An 18,196-nucleotide genomic window follows, 5' to 3' on the forward strand; every position below is an offset into this window, starting at 1 on the left:
CATTACACATGCACGCCATATTCACTACGGTATAAAATAAGGGGGTTTTTATTGACTTTCCCAGGAACCTAAAGACATATATTGTGTCTGTAAGAAAAAGGGAGTTCCAAGGAAGGCGGTAACCACCTTTGGAAAGCAACACATCTACAAAGTCTGAGACGGCCACGGTCAGCACGTTCCCTCCACTTTCCGCTTTCCTATCATGCTTCACTTCTGGGCAAGAACAATAAATTACTTCTTTCTTCTCGTCCTCATCTTCCCTCAAAAACCTCCCTGCTTCTCCACAAAGACCCGCTGGACTGATGACAGGCCAACTGGAAACAGTGTTCACTAAAGCACTGTATGTTCTCCTTAACTGTACGCCACATCCGGGACTCTCTTGTATTAGTTGCTGTGAGGTAATATATAAGCCTATTATACAAATAGCGACCAAATACTAAAAAGTGGAACTGGCATTATTACAGAAGATGAAAAGGTTATCTGATGTCAGAAAGGTCTCCTGGGCAAGACTGCACACATGCTCTAGATCTGTGGGGTTTTTTGTTCAGCTGGGTGGTTGGTTGTCAAAAAGCTTGACGCATGACTGCCATGCCTCACAAAATTACAGTTGGCTAATGACAAAAACCTAGTTTGGCTTAGGGTCTTTTTACCCTGTCACATGGTAAGAAACTGTATCAAAAGAAATGGCAACAACAAAGATACATTTCAGAGTGTTTAAGGCCTGCCACAGTCTTTGGGGGCCTACTCCTTGCTGCAGTGGGATCACTCTCCACAGAACGGAACAGCATCTGACCCTCTCCCCCCCAGAAAAAGGCAGAACAAAGGAGTAAGCAGACACGTGAAGCAGTTTCAAGTTTTCTCCTTTTTCTTTACACCCAATGCCTGACTTCCCTACAAAACCACTTCGGTAAACTGACCAGTGGGTATTTAGTCACATACTATATCAAAGTAAGGGAGTGTCTCTAGGAGGATGTCATCTGCATGACCCAGGAAGTGAGGCTGAAGGACTACAGTTGTTAATTAACACTGGCCATACAGGACGCTGACTGGCATATATTTAGGAAAGCATTTGTCCTTTCTCCACACATAAATTTACTCTAAGATTCCATAAAAAGAAGTTTTGGAAATATAAGGTTTTATTAATTACCTGCATTAAAACACTCAAGTTAAACCAAAAGATCTGTAACTCATACGTGTAAACCATTCCGACGAGCAATACAACAAACGCTAATAAGCCCCACACTGCTTGGGGAGTCAGAACACCCGACAAAATAAACTGACCTAAATTACTGAGTTTAACTAAAACAGAAAAGCCCAAAGAACTCTGGTCTCTGTTAACAGAAACTGTATTTCTGTTAAAAGAAAAAAGAAAAAAGAACAAAACCCTTTATTAATCAGATGTAATCTGACATTTTCGGTCAGGGCACGGTAGTATTTCATCCACGGAGAAACCGACCGGGTTCTTGAGCAAGTACCTTCCTAAAACAGAAACCAACCCAAATCGAAGTTCGGCCCCTTCCACAATGTGTAATTTCTTCATTATGATGGAATGCAACCAAATCTCTTGCCCTTGGGTTGCTCAGTTTCAGCCCAAACAAATGCAAATGGCTTGTCAGCTGACAGCTGTTTGATAAGGCTCCCCTACAAGACCTGCATGCTTTACTCTCCTCCGTGAAACTCGGGATGAAAGGCAGAAGGCAGGAAGAGAATTAATGTAGCATACAGTCTAAAGGCAATGCTACAACCGTGATTAAGTAGAAAAGTTAAAAGGCACAGATTTTCCACAGCTTCGCTGCGTGCAACCCATCCGTGTAACAAGTTGACAGGCCTAGCGCGTCAGCTCCATCACCCCCTCCGACAGCTAAAACGCAGCATTGCATCCCTTTTCAGAGAAAATTTGCGTCTGCACCATGAAGCGTTGTACATTATTTCTTAGCACTGCAGGGGGCTCAAGTCCATATGGAACCTTCACAAATATTACCACAGATCAAACCAGCGGCGTTGGGAGGCAGATTTGACATACCTATTTAAATGAACAGCAGGGGTCCTCGGGCAGCCTCGGGCTGCGGGAGAAGCTCGGCGGAGAGCCAGCCGCAGCTCCATTAGTCAGCAAAGACACACTCTACATTTATCATTCATTTCATTTCTGCCAGGGCAAGAAGCTCATTTGCCCAAGGTCAACAAAAAGCGAAAAGAAGGTTTTCTTTTTTTTCCCCAAGAAATAAATGTACCTGACAAGTGGGGATTTTGTCCTTTGGGTTTGTGGAGCGCAAATAAACACCAGAGTTCTAAAAAAGCCGAGCGAATGTGTGCCTGGGATTCAAGCAACCTGAAAGCTGACGGAGGACGGGGAAGCCCAGTGAATGTTCTTGCAACTTTTAAAAATCATAAGATGAAGAAAATAAAACTTGACATCGTGTTCTTAAAGTAAAATGGGTTCTGTTGTTGAAAACTGGGTATTAGCATCTAGCCGTTTCATTCACAGTACCCTAGGGAACCCCCACATTTGCACGCTATCAAACACTTACAGCTCTGAAACAACACAAAGCTGTGCCCAGTACACTCAGACGCAGTTGCAAGTCAAAGTGTAATAAAACCATTTCTCAGGTCTTTTGGAGGCACAAATTCTAAACCCATAACGCTGCATTCGCCTCTGAAAAGCGAAAGCTGTATATGAATAAACAAGTACTGATAACAATTTGACTCTCTCTTTGGTAAATGCCTTACCGCCCTGAGGGCAGCTTATATGAGCCCCTTCCTGCTCCGGGCCTTACCTTCCACGCACCAACATGCATTATTTCTGAGCGGAGCGCCTGCCTCCTAATACGATCTCAATTTGTAAGTATCAGCATTTTAAGGCCAAATCATCCTGATATAAATTCTATGATGTTCATTTAGCAAAAATGAATTAATAAAATATAAAGTCTTTCAACACACTGCCTTACCTCTAGAGGTCTTAGTTTCGTTCACTATGAAACATAATGGGTAAATTCTGAAGCCAAGCAAAATCTCTGGCACACGCACTTAGCTTACAGTTCATATTATTAATCATCGATATAATATACTTACATGCATTAATGAATAATACGACTGTTTGCCAGTATAAAAGAGAAAATGAAATGGACGGCCATCTTCTCCCCACTGGATTGCTAATAAAAAGCCAGATGAAAACAAACAAAAATAAAAATTTATACAGAGAAAGAGACCAAATAGCTATGTTTAACTGAAGTTAGAAGACATGTCTACGATTCTGATTAACAGCATTAATATTTGGAATTTTAATATTTAGTTCATGTTTAACGCGCTGTAAACTATTTAGGATATTTAATATTCCACACTCATTAACATAAAACAATGTTTGTATCTGATAAAATACTCCTATACATTCCATCATGAGGATTTCTAGAACTTGTTTTAAGTAAACGCACAAAATAGCAAAAATCATCTTGTTAGAACAAAAAAATTTAGGTTTGGCTATAAATACAACATGCTCCCAAATTCTTAAAAAGGGAAACTGATAAAGTCAATGATATCGCACCTTCAGGAAATTAAGAAAAGGCATAATATAACAAAGAAAAAAATTAAATGGATTTTTCCATGCCACATTATTTGTTCCAACTCTGTGGTGACATACCTCCGAGAGTTTAAATGTCTAAAACAGAAGGGGCCCCCACAAGGTGTTATGTGTAATTCCTTTTGAAATACAGATGGTCATTCACATCTAATAAACACCAAACAAACTGAGGAATGGAGTCACTGTAGTAAATAAACCAAACCTGACTCCACATCCTTTGCCCTTATTTCCAGAGTTGTTTCTCGGTTAACCATTTGTGGGAACTTCAATACGTTAAAGGTACACTCCTCCGTCAATTACAGAAGTTGAAAACTCTTTTCTCCCAATCTATTACTCACTTTAATTTTTTTTTTCTTAGAGAAAACATCTTTCTTTCTTTTCTTTCTTTCTTTCTTTCGGAATGAGGTGCTTTCTTTTTTTTTCGTGGGGGGATGTGTGTGAGACAAACACACAGCCTTAATGTGTTGAAATCCTGTGTCAACCACCTTTTCATCTGGCGTACAGTGTCTTTCATAATCAAGAAGTTTAAAATACATGTATACTGTAGAATCTGTCAGTTTCTTCTATGGCATGATTTCTCGGCTGTTTCTATCACCCCTACGAAGGAGCCTTGCTAGACATCTTTTTCCCTAGTTGCCTCCTTCCCCATGAAACCTCAATACCACAAATATACTGCAGATCTGCTGATGTACACGGTGGTCCTGTGGAAGGCCATGAACACTCTAACAGCCCAGACTTTCCTCACCTCCTACGGATCCATTTATGCCCCCTCGGGGACAACATCGCTCCTATGGAGAGAGCATGCTTTAAGATTTTGGGCTTTCTAAAAACTATTTTCCTATATTTTCTTCTGCAATTTTTATGTTTTTTTTTCATGTTCAGAAATTTCATCTATCTGAAATCTATGTTTATCAGGCAGAAATCCAAGTTATTACCTTGTCCAGCAAAGAGAGTCATTATCCCATTAGTTTTTTGATACTACAATCTTCTGTTGAGTACATCTTTTTTTTTTTAATTTGAGAGAGAGAGAGAACATGAGTGAGCATGAACGGGGGGGGGGGTGGCAAAAGGAGAAGGAGAGAGAATTTCAAGCAGACTCTATGCAGAGCATGGAGCCCAAAGTGGGGCTTGATCTCATGGCCCTCAGGTCACAAACTGAGCCAAAACCAAGAGTCGGACGCTTAACTGACTGCGCCGCCCAGGGGCTCCACTATGCTCTGGTGTTGAAATTCCACCTGTACAATAAACAGGATATTTCTGTCTTCTGAGGATAACTGACATTACACATAGGCCACTTTAAGTCAGTATATTTAAAACAAAGACCAAAATTTCATACAAAATTATAAAGAAAAGTCTTGCTAGGGACTTTAGCTTGAAAAGAAAACCAGATTCTTACACGCCAATGGCTGTGGATGAATTAAATAGTTCTCTAATATAATTTTTACAGACTTCATGAAATCCTGCATCTTCTAAAATATTTATCATTTCACTATGCAATCTATTTGCACTGTATCATTAAAGCAGTCAGTTAGAAAGTGCCTAAGAAAGACAAATATCATGGTTGCAGATAAGACTCTACTGTAAAACCTGGGAGGGGGTTTTGAGTTGGGTCTCATTGCATGTTGAGTATCTGATTATGTAGAAGTGTACGTGTGTGTGTATACTTGATTTCATAATATTTCATTCAATCTAAGATGTCACAGATTTTAAGATGCCCCACCATGTATCTTATACAAAGAAAGAAGGAAAAAACGCTGATCATCATGGTTTTACATTAATTGTAAAATGAATCCTGTTAAAACTGAAAAACCGTCTTAGAATTCACAAGATACGGAGCTAACGAACACGCTGATGCTCAGTACTCTACTCTGGCCCACCGGTCTGTCTCCAAGGACTGCAACACTACCACCATTTGAGTAAAATAAGCTTGCTGCTGCATTGTGAGAGCTGGGAGGGTGTGTCCTACGGTATTCTTACTTCTTTTTAAAAATTTCTCTCTCCTTCTTGCACATTTACTCTTTCAAATAAAGTTTATAAATATTTCCGAAAACTCCTGCCAGGACTTTGGTTAAAATTATATTATGTTTGTTCATAATTTTTAAAAAATATAATTACGTTTGCTCAACTTTGCAATATCTTTCCTTACAGGAACATGAAATCTTTTTTCTAGCTATTCAGATTTTTACTTACAAGCTTTAAGTTTCATAATTTCCTACATAAAACTCTTGCATATTTTTTCTTTTTTTAAAAGATTTTATTAATTTGTCTCAGAGAGAGAGAGAGAGAGCGCTCACAAGCAGGGGGAGTGGGAGGCAGAGGGAGAGGGAAAAGCAGGTTCCCCGCTAAGGAAGGAGCCCGATGTGGGGCTCCATCCCATGACATGCACCGAAGGCAGATGTTTAACCGACTGAGCCACCCAGGCACCCTTCTTGCATATTTTTCTAAGTTTTATCTGTATTTTAATTTTTGTTGTTCTTGACACTATCCCCTCATTTAACTATGTTTTCTATAAAATTAACTTTAATTATGCAATATGCCCTTCTTTCACTATTTTTTTCAACAGACTTTTTTCTTTTAAAGCACCTCACAGCAGAGTTGAGAGGCAGAGGTTTCCCATATACTATCTTTGCCCCCACATATGCATGGCCACCTCCATTATAAACACCCCCTAACAGTGTGGTACTTTTGTTACAAGTGGTGAACGTACTCTGTCCGGCGCATCATTATCACCCTAAGTCCACAGTTAACATTAGGGTTCACTCTTGTACACTCAGCGGGTTTGGATCCACCACTATAATATTATACAGAGTAGTTTCAGTGCCCTAGGGACCCTCTGTGCTCCACCTACTCCCCTTAACCCCTGGCAACCACTGACCTTTCCATTGTTTCCATAGTTTAGCCTTTTCCAGAATGTCATATACTTAGAATCATATCGTAGGGTATGATTGGCTTCTTTCACTCGGTCATTTGCATTGAAGTCTTCTCCATGTCTTCTCATGGCTTGACTGCACCTTTCTTGTTAGTGCTGAATAATATTCCATTGTCTAGACGTACCACAGTTTAATTACCAATTCATATACTAAAGGACATCTTGGTTACTTCCAAGTTTCAGCAATTATGAATCGAGCTGCTATAAACATCTGTCTACAGGTTTCTGTGTGGACTTAAGTGTTTAACCCCTCTGGATAAATACCAAGGAGCACAAACGCTGGATTGTATTGGAAGAGTATGTGTAGTTTTGTAGGAAACCGCCAAACTCTCTTTCAAAGTGGCTGTACTATTTTTGCATTTCCATCAGTGATGAATGGAGAGCTCCTGTTGCTCGTCGTCCTTGGCACAATTTGGCGGCGTTGGTGTTCTGGATTTTGGCCATTCGAATAGGTATGTAGTAGCACCTTACTGTTGCTTTAATTGGCATTTCCCTGATGTGAAGCATCTTTTCATACGTTTGCCTGTGGTATCTACTAAGAACTTTGGCCAATTTTTAAACCGGATCATTGGTTTTCTTACTGTTGAGTTTAACAGTTCCTTGTGTATTTTGGATAACAGTCCATTATCAAATATGTCTTTTCCAAATATTTTCTACGATCTGTGGCTTGTCTTTTCATTCTCTTGATAGTGTCTTTCTCACAGCAGAAAAATTTTAATTTTAATGAAATCCAACTTCTCCTTTGGTGTTGTTTATAAAAAACCATGGCCAAACCCAAAGTCTTCTGGGTTATTAATTACTGATTCAATTTCTTTAACTGATATAGGCCTATTCAAATTGTCTACTTCTGGTGTAAGTTTTGGCAGATTGTATCTAACCCCACAAGGAATTGGTCCGTTTCATGTAGGTTATCACATCTGAAGGCATAGAGTTGTTCACAGTATTCCCTGATTATCCTTTTAATGTCCCTGGGATCTGTAGCAGTATTCCCTCTTTCATTTCTGGTACTAGTAATCTGTGTCCTCGCTCCTTTCTTTCATTTAGCCTGACTACTGGTTCATCGATTTTATTGATAAAATAAAACTGACATAAAATCTATTATCAAAGAAGCAGCTTTTGTTGATTTTCTCCACTGGTTTCCTGTTTCCAACTTCACTGACTTCTGCTATAATTTTTATCATTTTTTCTTCTACTTACTTTGGATTTAATTTGCTCTTCTTTGTCTAGTCTCCTAAGATGGAAGCTTAGATAAGTGATTTTAGATCTTCCTTTCTACTATACACGTTCACAGTGCTATAAATTTCCCTCTAAACACTTTTTTTATTCACTCTTTTTATAAAGATTAAATATTAGAATTCCCTTGCCAGGCTGAAGTTTATTGTTCTAGACTCTTTCAGTACATTTACTTATGTCTACCTCCTGAAATACAGAGGACTGTCTGCATGTTTTCTAAAATTAAGCTGTATGTATACTACATACTTCCTATAGACTACTTGTCTTCCCCTACCCCCAAAATTCATGTTGTGAACCTAATCCGCAATGTGCTGGTATTCTGGTGTGGGGGTCTTTGGGAGGTGATCAGGTCATATGGGCAAAGCCCTCATAAATAGGATGAGTGCCCTCACAGAAGGAACCCCAGAGATCCTGGGTCCCTTCGTCAGGTGAGGAAACAGGGAAAGACAGCGCTCCATGAACCAGGAAGCAGGCTCTCACCTGGTGTCTTGATTTTGGACTTCTCAGCCTCCAGAACCAGGAGAAATAAATTTCTTTGGTTTGTACGCCACCCAGCGTATGGTAACCTGACTGGACTAAGACAACACTACACCATTTTCACTTCCTTATCTCACCCAACAGTGTGTCTCATTTGTATTAATCCAACTGGAACTACCTTCTTTTCCCTTTTTCTTTGGAGAGTGAGACAGAGGGGGAGAGAGAGAGGTGGTGTGCGTGAGTGAGTGGGCGGGGGAGGAGCTGGGGCAGAGGGAGAGGGAGAGAGAGAATCTGCAGCAGGCTCCAGTGTCAGCGCAGAGCCCGACACAAGGCTCGATTTCACAATCCCGAGATCATGACCTGAGCTGAAATCAACAGCTGGCCGCTTAACCAAGACTGAGCCACTCAGGCACCCCTGGAACTACCTCTCTTTTGATTATCAGCATATTACTCCACAGTAGGATTCTCTGAAATTTAGTTAGCTACCCTAATTAATAAACATTTCGATTGTTTCTAATTTTTTGCTGACACATAATATTTACAATTTCTAATCTGATAAATGATAATGATCTTCTATCATTGTTTTATAAAACATTGTTTCTGATCTGATAATTTCCTATGTTTACTGGTTACTTGTACTTTCATTTATGAATTGTGTATTTTCCCCTTTGCCTATTTTGTCGGACGCTTAACATACTGAGCCATCCACATGCCCCTGCTGCTTGCTTTTTAAATTTATACTGTCTTTTTTCCAACAAGAAGTTTTGAATTTTAAAATAGGTAATTTATTGATCTTTGTCCTTTTCATTTTTTTGTGACTTAAGGACATAATGTTATCCGTTATTTGATAGTTGTATGTTTATCCTTCAACTAGCCACTTTATTTAGTTCTATTCTAGAATGTAAATTTCTTAATTACAAAATCATAATGAACTTTTAAGTCTTGACCCAATTCTGTCATGCTCTGGATACACTCTTTTTTTTTTTTTTTTTAATTCCATTGAGTGGATTAAGAAATAGGACACTTCTGGGGCACCTGGGTGGCACAGCTGGTTGGTTGCCCAACTCTTGGTTTCAACTCAGGTCATGGTCTCGGGGTCGTGGAACCAAGCCCTGTGCTGGGCTCCACGCTAAGTGTGGAATCCGCTTGAGATGCTCTCGCCCTCTCCCTGCCCCTCCCACTTGGGCCACTCTCTCTAAAATAAGTAGGTAAATCCTTAAATTAAAAAAAAAAAGGGGGGGGACACCTCTGTCTACCAAAATGCAGACACCTATTTCCATCCATTTTTTAAAGACTCCTATAAAAATAAAACAGAAAATGAGAATAATCCAAATGTTCAGCTGAAGAAAATTCATCCTTACCAAAACCAATGACAAAACAGAAGGAAACTGAAATTCAACACTCCACACTGAATTAAATATTTTCAAACAAGCACTTGGGTTTACTGGAGCACACTCTGAATCAAATCTTCAAAAATATGAGCTCATAATGGATAAAAAACTAAAAGAAATGAAACAACTTGATTAAACTCAGGGAAGAAATAGGAAAAAAACCTAAAATCATCAGAAATGTACACTGATTCATAAATTACCCAAAGAAGAAGTAGATTAATAACATAATAAAGGACACTGGAGAAAAAGTAGAAAAATGATTAAGAAAATGAAAATGAGACAAAGAAAAAAGGAAGATGAATCAGAGAGACAGACCACAATTGATGTGGAAAACAACCAAAGAAGGAATAACATTTATATAATTGGAGTCCTGAGACACAAAAACAAAAAATGGAACAGAACTAATATTTATAACTATTAAAAAAACCTTTCTGGATGTAAAGGACTTGAATCTACAATACTGAAAGAGCTCATTGGCAGCACGGTAAGCTAACTCTTAACAATCAACTCAATATCACACTTTCACAAAGCTACTAAACAAAGATAAAGAATCCTTAGGACCACCAAGGGAAAAAGATTAAATGACTTATAAGGAAAGAATAATGACTGATCTGAGACTTCTCAAAGAAACAGACAAAGCAGGACAACAATAAAGCAGCACTTTCAAGAAACTCAAGAAAATAAAGTGTGAACCAAAGATTTTTCCCTCCAGCCTAGCTGTCCTTCAAGTATCAAAGCCATAGGAAAATAATTTTAAACACATAAGTGCTCAAGAAATTTTGTTATCTATGAGACCTCTTTGAAGAATCTACTAGAAAATGAACTCCACTCAACCAAGAGATGACAAGGGAAACTTAAGCAAAAGGAGTTTAGTAATTTAATTATAGATGTAAAATTAGAACAAAGATGAGTAAGAAGTGTATACAAAGAAATGTCGAAAAAATAGAATACACAGATACCTATTTTTCTATGTGTATATGTAGATATATATTTGTGAAGCTGGAATTCAATGTTTTTAAAACAGTTCCTGTCCACCAAAATACATACAGGTAGAGAAAAATCACAAGGTATTTGTTACCAATGTGGCGACCATCATGTTACTTAGATCATCATTACACTCCATTCCATACTGATACGTGTGGATTTGGCCACCATGTTGTCAACTGGCAGGATACTCATATCATCTCTGCACAATTAGCATTTTGCCCTTCACCTATACTGTGGCATGTTTTTATAAGAGAATTACTTAAGGGACTCCTGGGTGGCTCAGTCGGTTAAGTGTCTGACTCTTAATTTCCGCTCAGGTCATGATTTCAGGGTCGTGAGACTGAGCCCCAAGTCAAGCTCTGCACTCAGCATGAAGTCTGCTTGAGATTCTTTCCCCTCCACCCTCTCCCTCCCCCTCTGTTCCTCTCCCCAACTCCCCACTCCTGTTCTCTCTCCTGTGAGCTCTAAAATAAAAATCTTTAGGGGCGCCTGGGTGGCACAGCAGTTAAGCGTCTGCCTTCAGCTCAGGGCGTGATCCCGGCGTTCCGGGATCGAGCCCCACATCAGGCTCCTCCACTATGAGCCTGCTTCTTCCTCTCCCACTCCCCCTGCTTGTGTTCCCTCTCTCGCTGGCTGTCTCTATCTTTGTCGAATAAATAAAATCTGTAAAAAATAAATAAATAAAATAAAATAAAATAAAAATCTTTAAAAAAAAGAGTATCATTAAAAAAAATTAGAACAATTCAAATTTTGAATATTTTCAATATTCAGATATCCAAATAATGATATTCTACTGTAATTCTAACACAGCTTTTAGTTTGTGGTTTGTATTTTCTAGGTGGGCAATCCTGACATCTGTGAATAATAACTTATTCCTAACCTCTGTATCTTTTTTAATCGCACTTTCAAAACAATACTGAATACCAGAGGCAAGTGTAGGCATACTTATCTGATTCCTGAACTTTAGGTATAATCCAGTGGTATGTTTTTTAATTTAATGTGTTTCTGTTTCTCGTGACTGTTTTTCTCAAACTAAGAAAGTTTCTTTGTAGCTCTAGTTTGAGAGTTTCATCAAAAAATAAATATGAAAATATGAAAATATTTTTCCCCGACTCAAATAACACATTAATAAATTCCTAATGTTAAACCACCCTTATATCCCTGGGGGTAGAAAGGTCCTTTGGTATATTCTCTTAATATAATGCTTTCTCTAGTTTGTTATCATTTTAGTTAGTGAGAACACACTATAGGCTTTTATGTAATTTGTGTCCAGATTTAATAATTGTGTGAGCCTTCAAAATGAACCTGAAGGCTTTGTTATTTTTTCTGCTCTGCAACAGTTCACATAATATAAAAGTTCATGCTTTTTCAAGTATGACAGAACTCACTGACAGAACCTCTGGCCCTGGTGCCTCTCTGGTTAGTTCTCTGATTACCTTTGACTTCCAGCTTTTAGTCTAACCCATATTCTCCTAAGACAATTTTGGGAATTATATTTTTCTTTAAGAGAGTCAGGGAAGTGTGGCAGTGCTTTGGAGTCGAGACTGTCAGGGCCTACCTACATCCTACCTCAGCCACTTCCTTGCAGGCTTGCAGTTTTGTTCTCTCAGATTGATTTCTTGGGTGTTCAGAATGATTTGGTATTTATCTAGCTGTGTTCAAGGGACAAGGCAAGCTTAGGATCCCCCTACTCCTCCACCATCTTAATGCCTCTCCCTCTGCCTCAGCCACTTCCTAGCTGTGTGTTCTTGGTAGATTACTCTCCGGGTTTTAATTCCCTTAATGAAGGAATGGGGAAAGTGATAGTGTCTACTTAATAAAACTGTTGTGAATATTATGAGTAAATACATACAAAGCACTCAGAACTGTGCCTGGCCCACTCAATAAATACTAGTTATTAATTAGGATATTTTTCAAATTAATTAGAATAAAGTTACCCACAACAATATCTTCAACTTTAAAAATATCCTCTATATTTAAAATGATTAATATTGTCCTTTTATGTTTTCTTTTTTCCTTGACCAGACCTGCCAGAAGTTAATCAATTTCACGTTTTTTTCGAAGAACTAGTTGGTTCTTATCTCTGTTTTAAAATTTCTTCATTTGTCAATTTAGTTCCTTTCCTACCTTCTTGAAATGAGTAAGGAGTTCATTTATTTCTAGTCTCTGTTAATGTCTAATAAATAAGTCTGCTTCTGCATAATACCTGTCTATATCCCATAGGGTTTGATATGAACTGTTCTCATCTTTCTACATTTCTAAATAATCTATAATCTCAATTCTGATTTTCTCTTTAATCCAACAGTTTTATGGTTCTATTGATTTAAAGTGAAAAGATCTAATCTATATAATCTCTACTTTTTGGAATTTGTTAAATTTTCTCTATGACCTATTACATGATAATTCAATTAATATTCCATTAGCATCCATATAGAAAAAGGTATTCTTTGTACTTGTATGTGTAGCTATAAAATCATGCTGTGTTGTTATTCAAATTCTTTAGAGCCTTAGTTAACAGCTTTTGCTGTGAACATTTCAACGTTAAATGCATGATACAAAAAGGTTCATGGTCGTCAAAACCACTTAAAGGATATTAGATTCTATCAATATCAATTAACATTCTTGTCTCATCAAACCAGTTCTCGACCCCCCTGAATTCCATTTCATCTAGTGTTAGGTGCTATTCCTTGCGTCTGTCATCAATCTGGCACATATCTTTGTTTTTCCCGATATTTTTATCACTTGCCTTAAACAGTAGAGCAGGATTTTTATGTTAACTCAATCTGGAAGCTTCCATCTTTTAATAAAGGAAGTGGAGGCACTTTACAAGCATCATAATCTATTCAAATCTAAATTTCGCTGATACTTTTTAACATAAAAAATTAGTTCGTCTTATGTTTACAAAGTACAGCAGAACTGGTAGGTAGGTGGCAAAAAATATTTTGCTAATTCTAAAGGAATCCTGTCTAAATATAGTTAACTGCAATATGTAGTAAAATCTTACCAATACTGACATAGTTCCAAAATAACAGGAGCATTTTGCAGGGATGTCTAGAAGTTTCAGTTGTTACATTCTAGCTGATAGTAATAACAGACTTCTAATGCTGAGAAACGGCTATGATTTGGAAGAAACAGTTTCAGGGGGGCAGATGTGTAAGAGATGTGACTAGTAGAGAGACAAAGAGCAGACACACAAAGACATGTGAGTGAGGAGCCTGTCAGGCTGAAAAATAGAGAAGCCACTAGAAATTAAAAAAAAAAAAAATCAGTTACCACATTTACAGAAAAGCCATTAAGTTTCCATGTCTTGTATATACAGTTTTATTTCGATAAACTTGAGCTGCATCTTTAAAACTGATGTGCACTTGTAACACAGCCTCCATTTACTATCTCCCCAAGAGCTATCAATTGAAATGATGTTATAGTTTATAATCAACTATGTCAAAGGAATGAGGAAATATAAAAGACAATATATTTATAAAAAGACCTCTAACTTTTATAACAAGATTCAAAGTAAAAGTTATCATTTCAAAGAGTGAAGTGGAGCAGCAGAATGAAAGAATGCCTAGCTCTGGGGGTGCCAGGGAGGCTCCGTCAGTTAAGCGTCTGCCTTTGGCTCAGATCATGGTCCCAGGGTCCTGGGATGGAGCCCCACGTCGGGCTCCTTGCTCGGCAGGGAGTCTATTTCTCCCTCTGCCCCTCCTCATGCCCTCTGCCTCTGCTTATGCTCTCTCTCTCATTCTCTCTCTCTCAAATAAATAAATAAAATCTTAAAAAAAAAAAAAAAAGAACGCCTAGCTCTGAACACAGGTTAAGACTTAGCAGAAATATCAGTGTAAAACAAATACATTTCTTTTATTGAAATATCTGCTCTCTTACCAATCTCCATTGAATCAGCTCTAAAAGATACTGAGTAATGCCACCTGCACAATGCGCATCTGTGGTCACCAGGCTCTTTCTAGGAGATCCACACAGCTTTGCTGCAGAGTAACATGCTTACTAAGAGTCAGCTGTGTCCATTCCCAAACCTATTACAACTGTATTTATTTTTCTAATTACATGAATTAAGTATTACGTAAGCATATATAATATGAGTGGAAACAGAAAAGATAGTTTTTGTTGCTGTGAAAACTAAGTTGAAAGCTTTAGAAAAACTGAAAGGCGTGGGGCGCCTGGGTGGCGCAGTCGTTAAGCGTCTGCCTTTGGCTCAGGGCGTGATCCCAGCATTCTGGGATCAAGCCCCACATCAGGCTTCTCTGCTGGGAGCCTGCTTCTTCCTCTCCCACTCCCCCTGCTTCTGTTCCCTCTCTCACTGGCTGTCTCTCTCTGTCAAATAAAGAGATAAAATCTTTAAAAAAAAGAAAAGAAAGAAAGAAAAAGAAAAACTGAAAGGCAAGTTACTAAAAAAAAAAAAAAAGTTTGTTCCGCTTCAGAGTGGTTAGAGGAAAAATCTGTAGAAATATAGAAATACCCTGCACTCAGATTTCTTAGAAAGTTTAAGTTCTTTGGTCCAATGTGAGGAAACCAAAACTAAAAAACTTTGATGATGTGTCAGTGACAGCAGGGTTAGATAAAAGAAACAAGGAGAAAAACATACCTACTCAAAGAAAAAAACCCTGGGGCACCTGGGTGGCTCAGTTGTTAAGCATCTGCCTTTGGCTCAGGTCATGATCCCAGGGTCCTGGGATCAAGCCCTGCATCAGGCTCCCTGCTCAGCGGGAAGCCTGCTTCTTCCTCTCCCACTCCCCCTGCTTGTGTTTCCTCTCTTGCTGTGTCTCTCTGCGTCAAATAAATAAAATCTTAAAAGAAAAAAAATCTCTAGGGTTGTAATAAAAGATTAATGCATAAATATAAATTTATACTGAGTGTTTTTAAGAAGTAATTTCTAGCTATAGTACATAAAAAAAAATTTTTTTTTAAAGTATGCTCAATGCCAAGTGTGGAGCCCAGCGTGGGGCTTGAACTCATTACCCTGAGATCAAGACCTGAGGTAAGACCAAGAGTCTAAGGCTTAACCCACTGAGCCACCCTAGCTTTAGTACTTTTTAATTTAACTGACATCTACCACCAGTCCCCACTGGCTAACAGGCTTTTAATGTAAATTGGAAAATAGTAAATATATTATTTCTTGGCAACCTTAAAGCCTGCTATATGTTTTCTTCAAAATTTAATTTTACACATATAAGACATAAAGAGAAAATCTTAAAAGAAGTCAGAGAAGACAGAGGGCCAGGAAAGAACAATGGCTAACTGCTCATCAGAAACAATGCAAGACAAAAGACAATGGAATTAGAGCAATAAAGGAAAGCCCCCCCAAAAAGGGGGGGATCTATATTCAGTGAAAATATGCTTCGGAAATGAACAAAAATTTTTAATTTGTAAATAAAAAAAGCGAATTAGTCTCCAGCAGATCTTCCTCAAAAAGGCATATTAGAATGCAAATAAATTAGTGTGACATTAGTACAGGCATAAACTCTAATCTGATCTAATTGTAGTATTACTTAATTAAAAAGAAACAGTTTGTAAATTCCAGTTATTTATTATTAGTTATAAAATATCACTGACTGACCTCACAACTGCCATGACACAGGGGTGTGTCCCCACCATATGTGGGCGACTGCTGATATGTAATGTAACTGCTCATTCTTGAACAAACTTACCTCTTTGTTTTGGAAAGATCTGTTCAGGGTGCTGTAAAATAAATTACAGTGCATTAGATAATTACTGCACATATTATAAACCTAAGTGAAATTTTAAAAAATATTAATGAAGAGAACTACCTTCATTATTGGCCTGGCTTGCTTCTCAAACAAACCACTTGGAAAAAGGTAAGCAATAGCTCTCTGAAAAAATACACAAAGGTTAATTAATAACTGTTATAAACACAAGTTAATGTTATGACTCATAGTTACTGAGTGCTTACTACATGCCAGATACTAGACTAAGAATTTCATATACATTATCTCATAATCTTTTAAACGGGAGAAAAAATTACCACATACACATCCTCCAAAGAAAAATTATTCGTGACTATTAAAGTGGTTATTAACAATTTTCAAGTGTCAGTTTCAAACATGAGCACGATACCACAAATCTCTTTCTTGAAAGCAAACGAAAGGGGCTCCTAATACAACCTCTGTGGTACCGTGCTCCACATCAGCCCTTCGCACTCCCCGGCGGCAGCGCAAATATCAAAGACTGAACACGACAAGAGCAGGCCCCAAGCCTCATCCACCGCAGCCCCGACGTTTGTAGATGCTCTCTGAACTCCTCCCAGGAAGTTTTGAGAGGTTTTTATACTACATTTTCCCAACCAAGTTCTCTTAAATGTCTGTTTCTCAATGGGGATGCTATTGGCATTTTGAGTGTGACCGCTCTGTTGTAGGCAGCCTTGCCCTTCCCCTGTCCTGCAGGTCACTGAACACCCCTGGCCCTTCTCCACCATCTATGCCAGTAAATCCTTAGAGCCTGTGACAAATCTCGCCCCCCCCCCATTTCCAAATCCCCTCACCTCCTAGTACTGCCACCAACTTGAGAACTGCGTAAGCCATGACAGTGTCTTCTCCAATACCACTCCTCGCAATTAAAAGGAAACCACACGCATTTTCATCTCTCTTGAATGATGTCAGATGAGACGTCTGTGGCCTTGGATCTTTTCAGCACTGTATCTGAACCCTAAATGAACTGGCAGCTCACGGTAAACACTCGGCTGTTCTTTTAGAGAGGCTGTTCTCAGGACGGGCCTCTCTGCCCACCCACACAGTAAATGTGCTAGACCAGATTCCGCCCCTGAAAGTTAGGGACCTGTAACTTGGGGCTTATCAATTCAGATATCTTAGGGAGCCCATCTGTGTCTCTGGGTCAAGCTTCATTCTCCCATTCGGCCTTTTGGCAATAAAAGACACCAAAGAAACCCTTAGATCACACAGCTGAGTGCTAATTTTGTGAACATTTTTTCTTTTTAAAACCAGGGACTCCTCTGCTTTTCCTTCTCTGAGGGAGAAAAAGTGTACTTTTTAATAAGTGATTCTGAGACAACTGATTGCCATTTGGAAAAAGATAAAAGTGGATGCAAACCCAACACCATACACGAGAATAAACTGCAGATGGGTCAGACAGCTAAACACGGAAAATCAAATCAAACAAGTACAAGAAGAAAACACGGCGAATTCCTTTATATAAGCTACACCCCCAAAGGCAAACCAACATCATCACAGGCTATTCGCTGATTTATAACAACAAAATATAAGAACCCCCCCAGACAAGGTTGGCTACATAAATGATAGCACACCCATGCCATCAAGCACTCCAGCCATAAAAAAAGATTGATAAAAGAAAGACGCAAGGGAAATGTACTTAAGAGTAGTGTGACCTTTGGCGTAAGAAAAAGAATTAAGAAAATACATATAGGAATAGGGAAAAATATACATAGGTTTCTTTCCACAAGGAAGGTACAGTGGAAACTAAGCAAAATCATCATTTATTAAGGGCTGGGTGGCAGCAGGGTGAGGGCCACAGAGATGAGTAAGGCTTCCCTGGCTATGCCTTTATTCAGCTGAACTTTGAAGCATGAATATGCCATATATATTAAAGACAAAAATTTCC

General features: G+C 38.6%; 1 protein-coding gene across 1 annotated transcript in view; it reads right to left on the reverse strand.

The window, feature by feature from the left end:
* The window catches only part of MRPS9 (mitochondrial ribosomal protein S9), a 63,294-nt gene that overhangs the window by 16,054 nt on the left and 29,044 nt on the right, over positions 1-18,196 (reverse strand). The window contains exons 3-5 of the mRNA XM_045771587.2: positions 16,372-16,434; positions 16,252-16,282; positions 3,070-3,149 (exon numbers count right to left, since the gene is read on the reverse strand). Coding sequence (XP_045627543.1) covers positions 3,070-3,149; positions 16,252-16,282; positions 16,372-16,434 — 174 coding nt within the window. The remainder of the gene's footprint in view (positions 1-3,069; positions 3,150-16,251; positions 16,283-16,371; positions 16,435-18,196) is intronic.

This window comes from Ursus americanus, chromosome 7 (assembly GCF_024610735.1).
Source record: "Ursus americanus isolate L20-20 chromosome 7, mUrsAme1.1.p, whole genome shotgun sequence".
NCBI classification, from domain to species: domain Eukaryota; kingdom Metazoa; phylum Chordata; class Mammalia; order Carnivora; family Ursidae; genus Ursus; species Ursus americanus.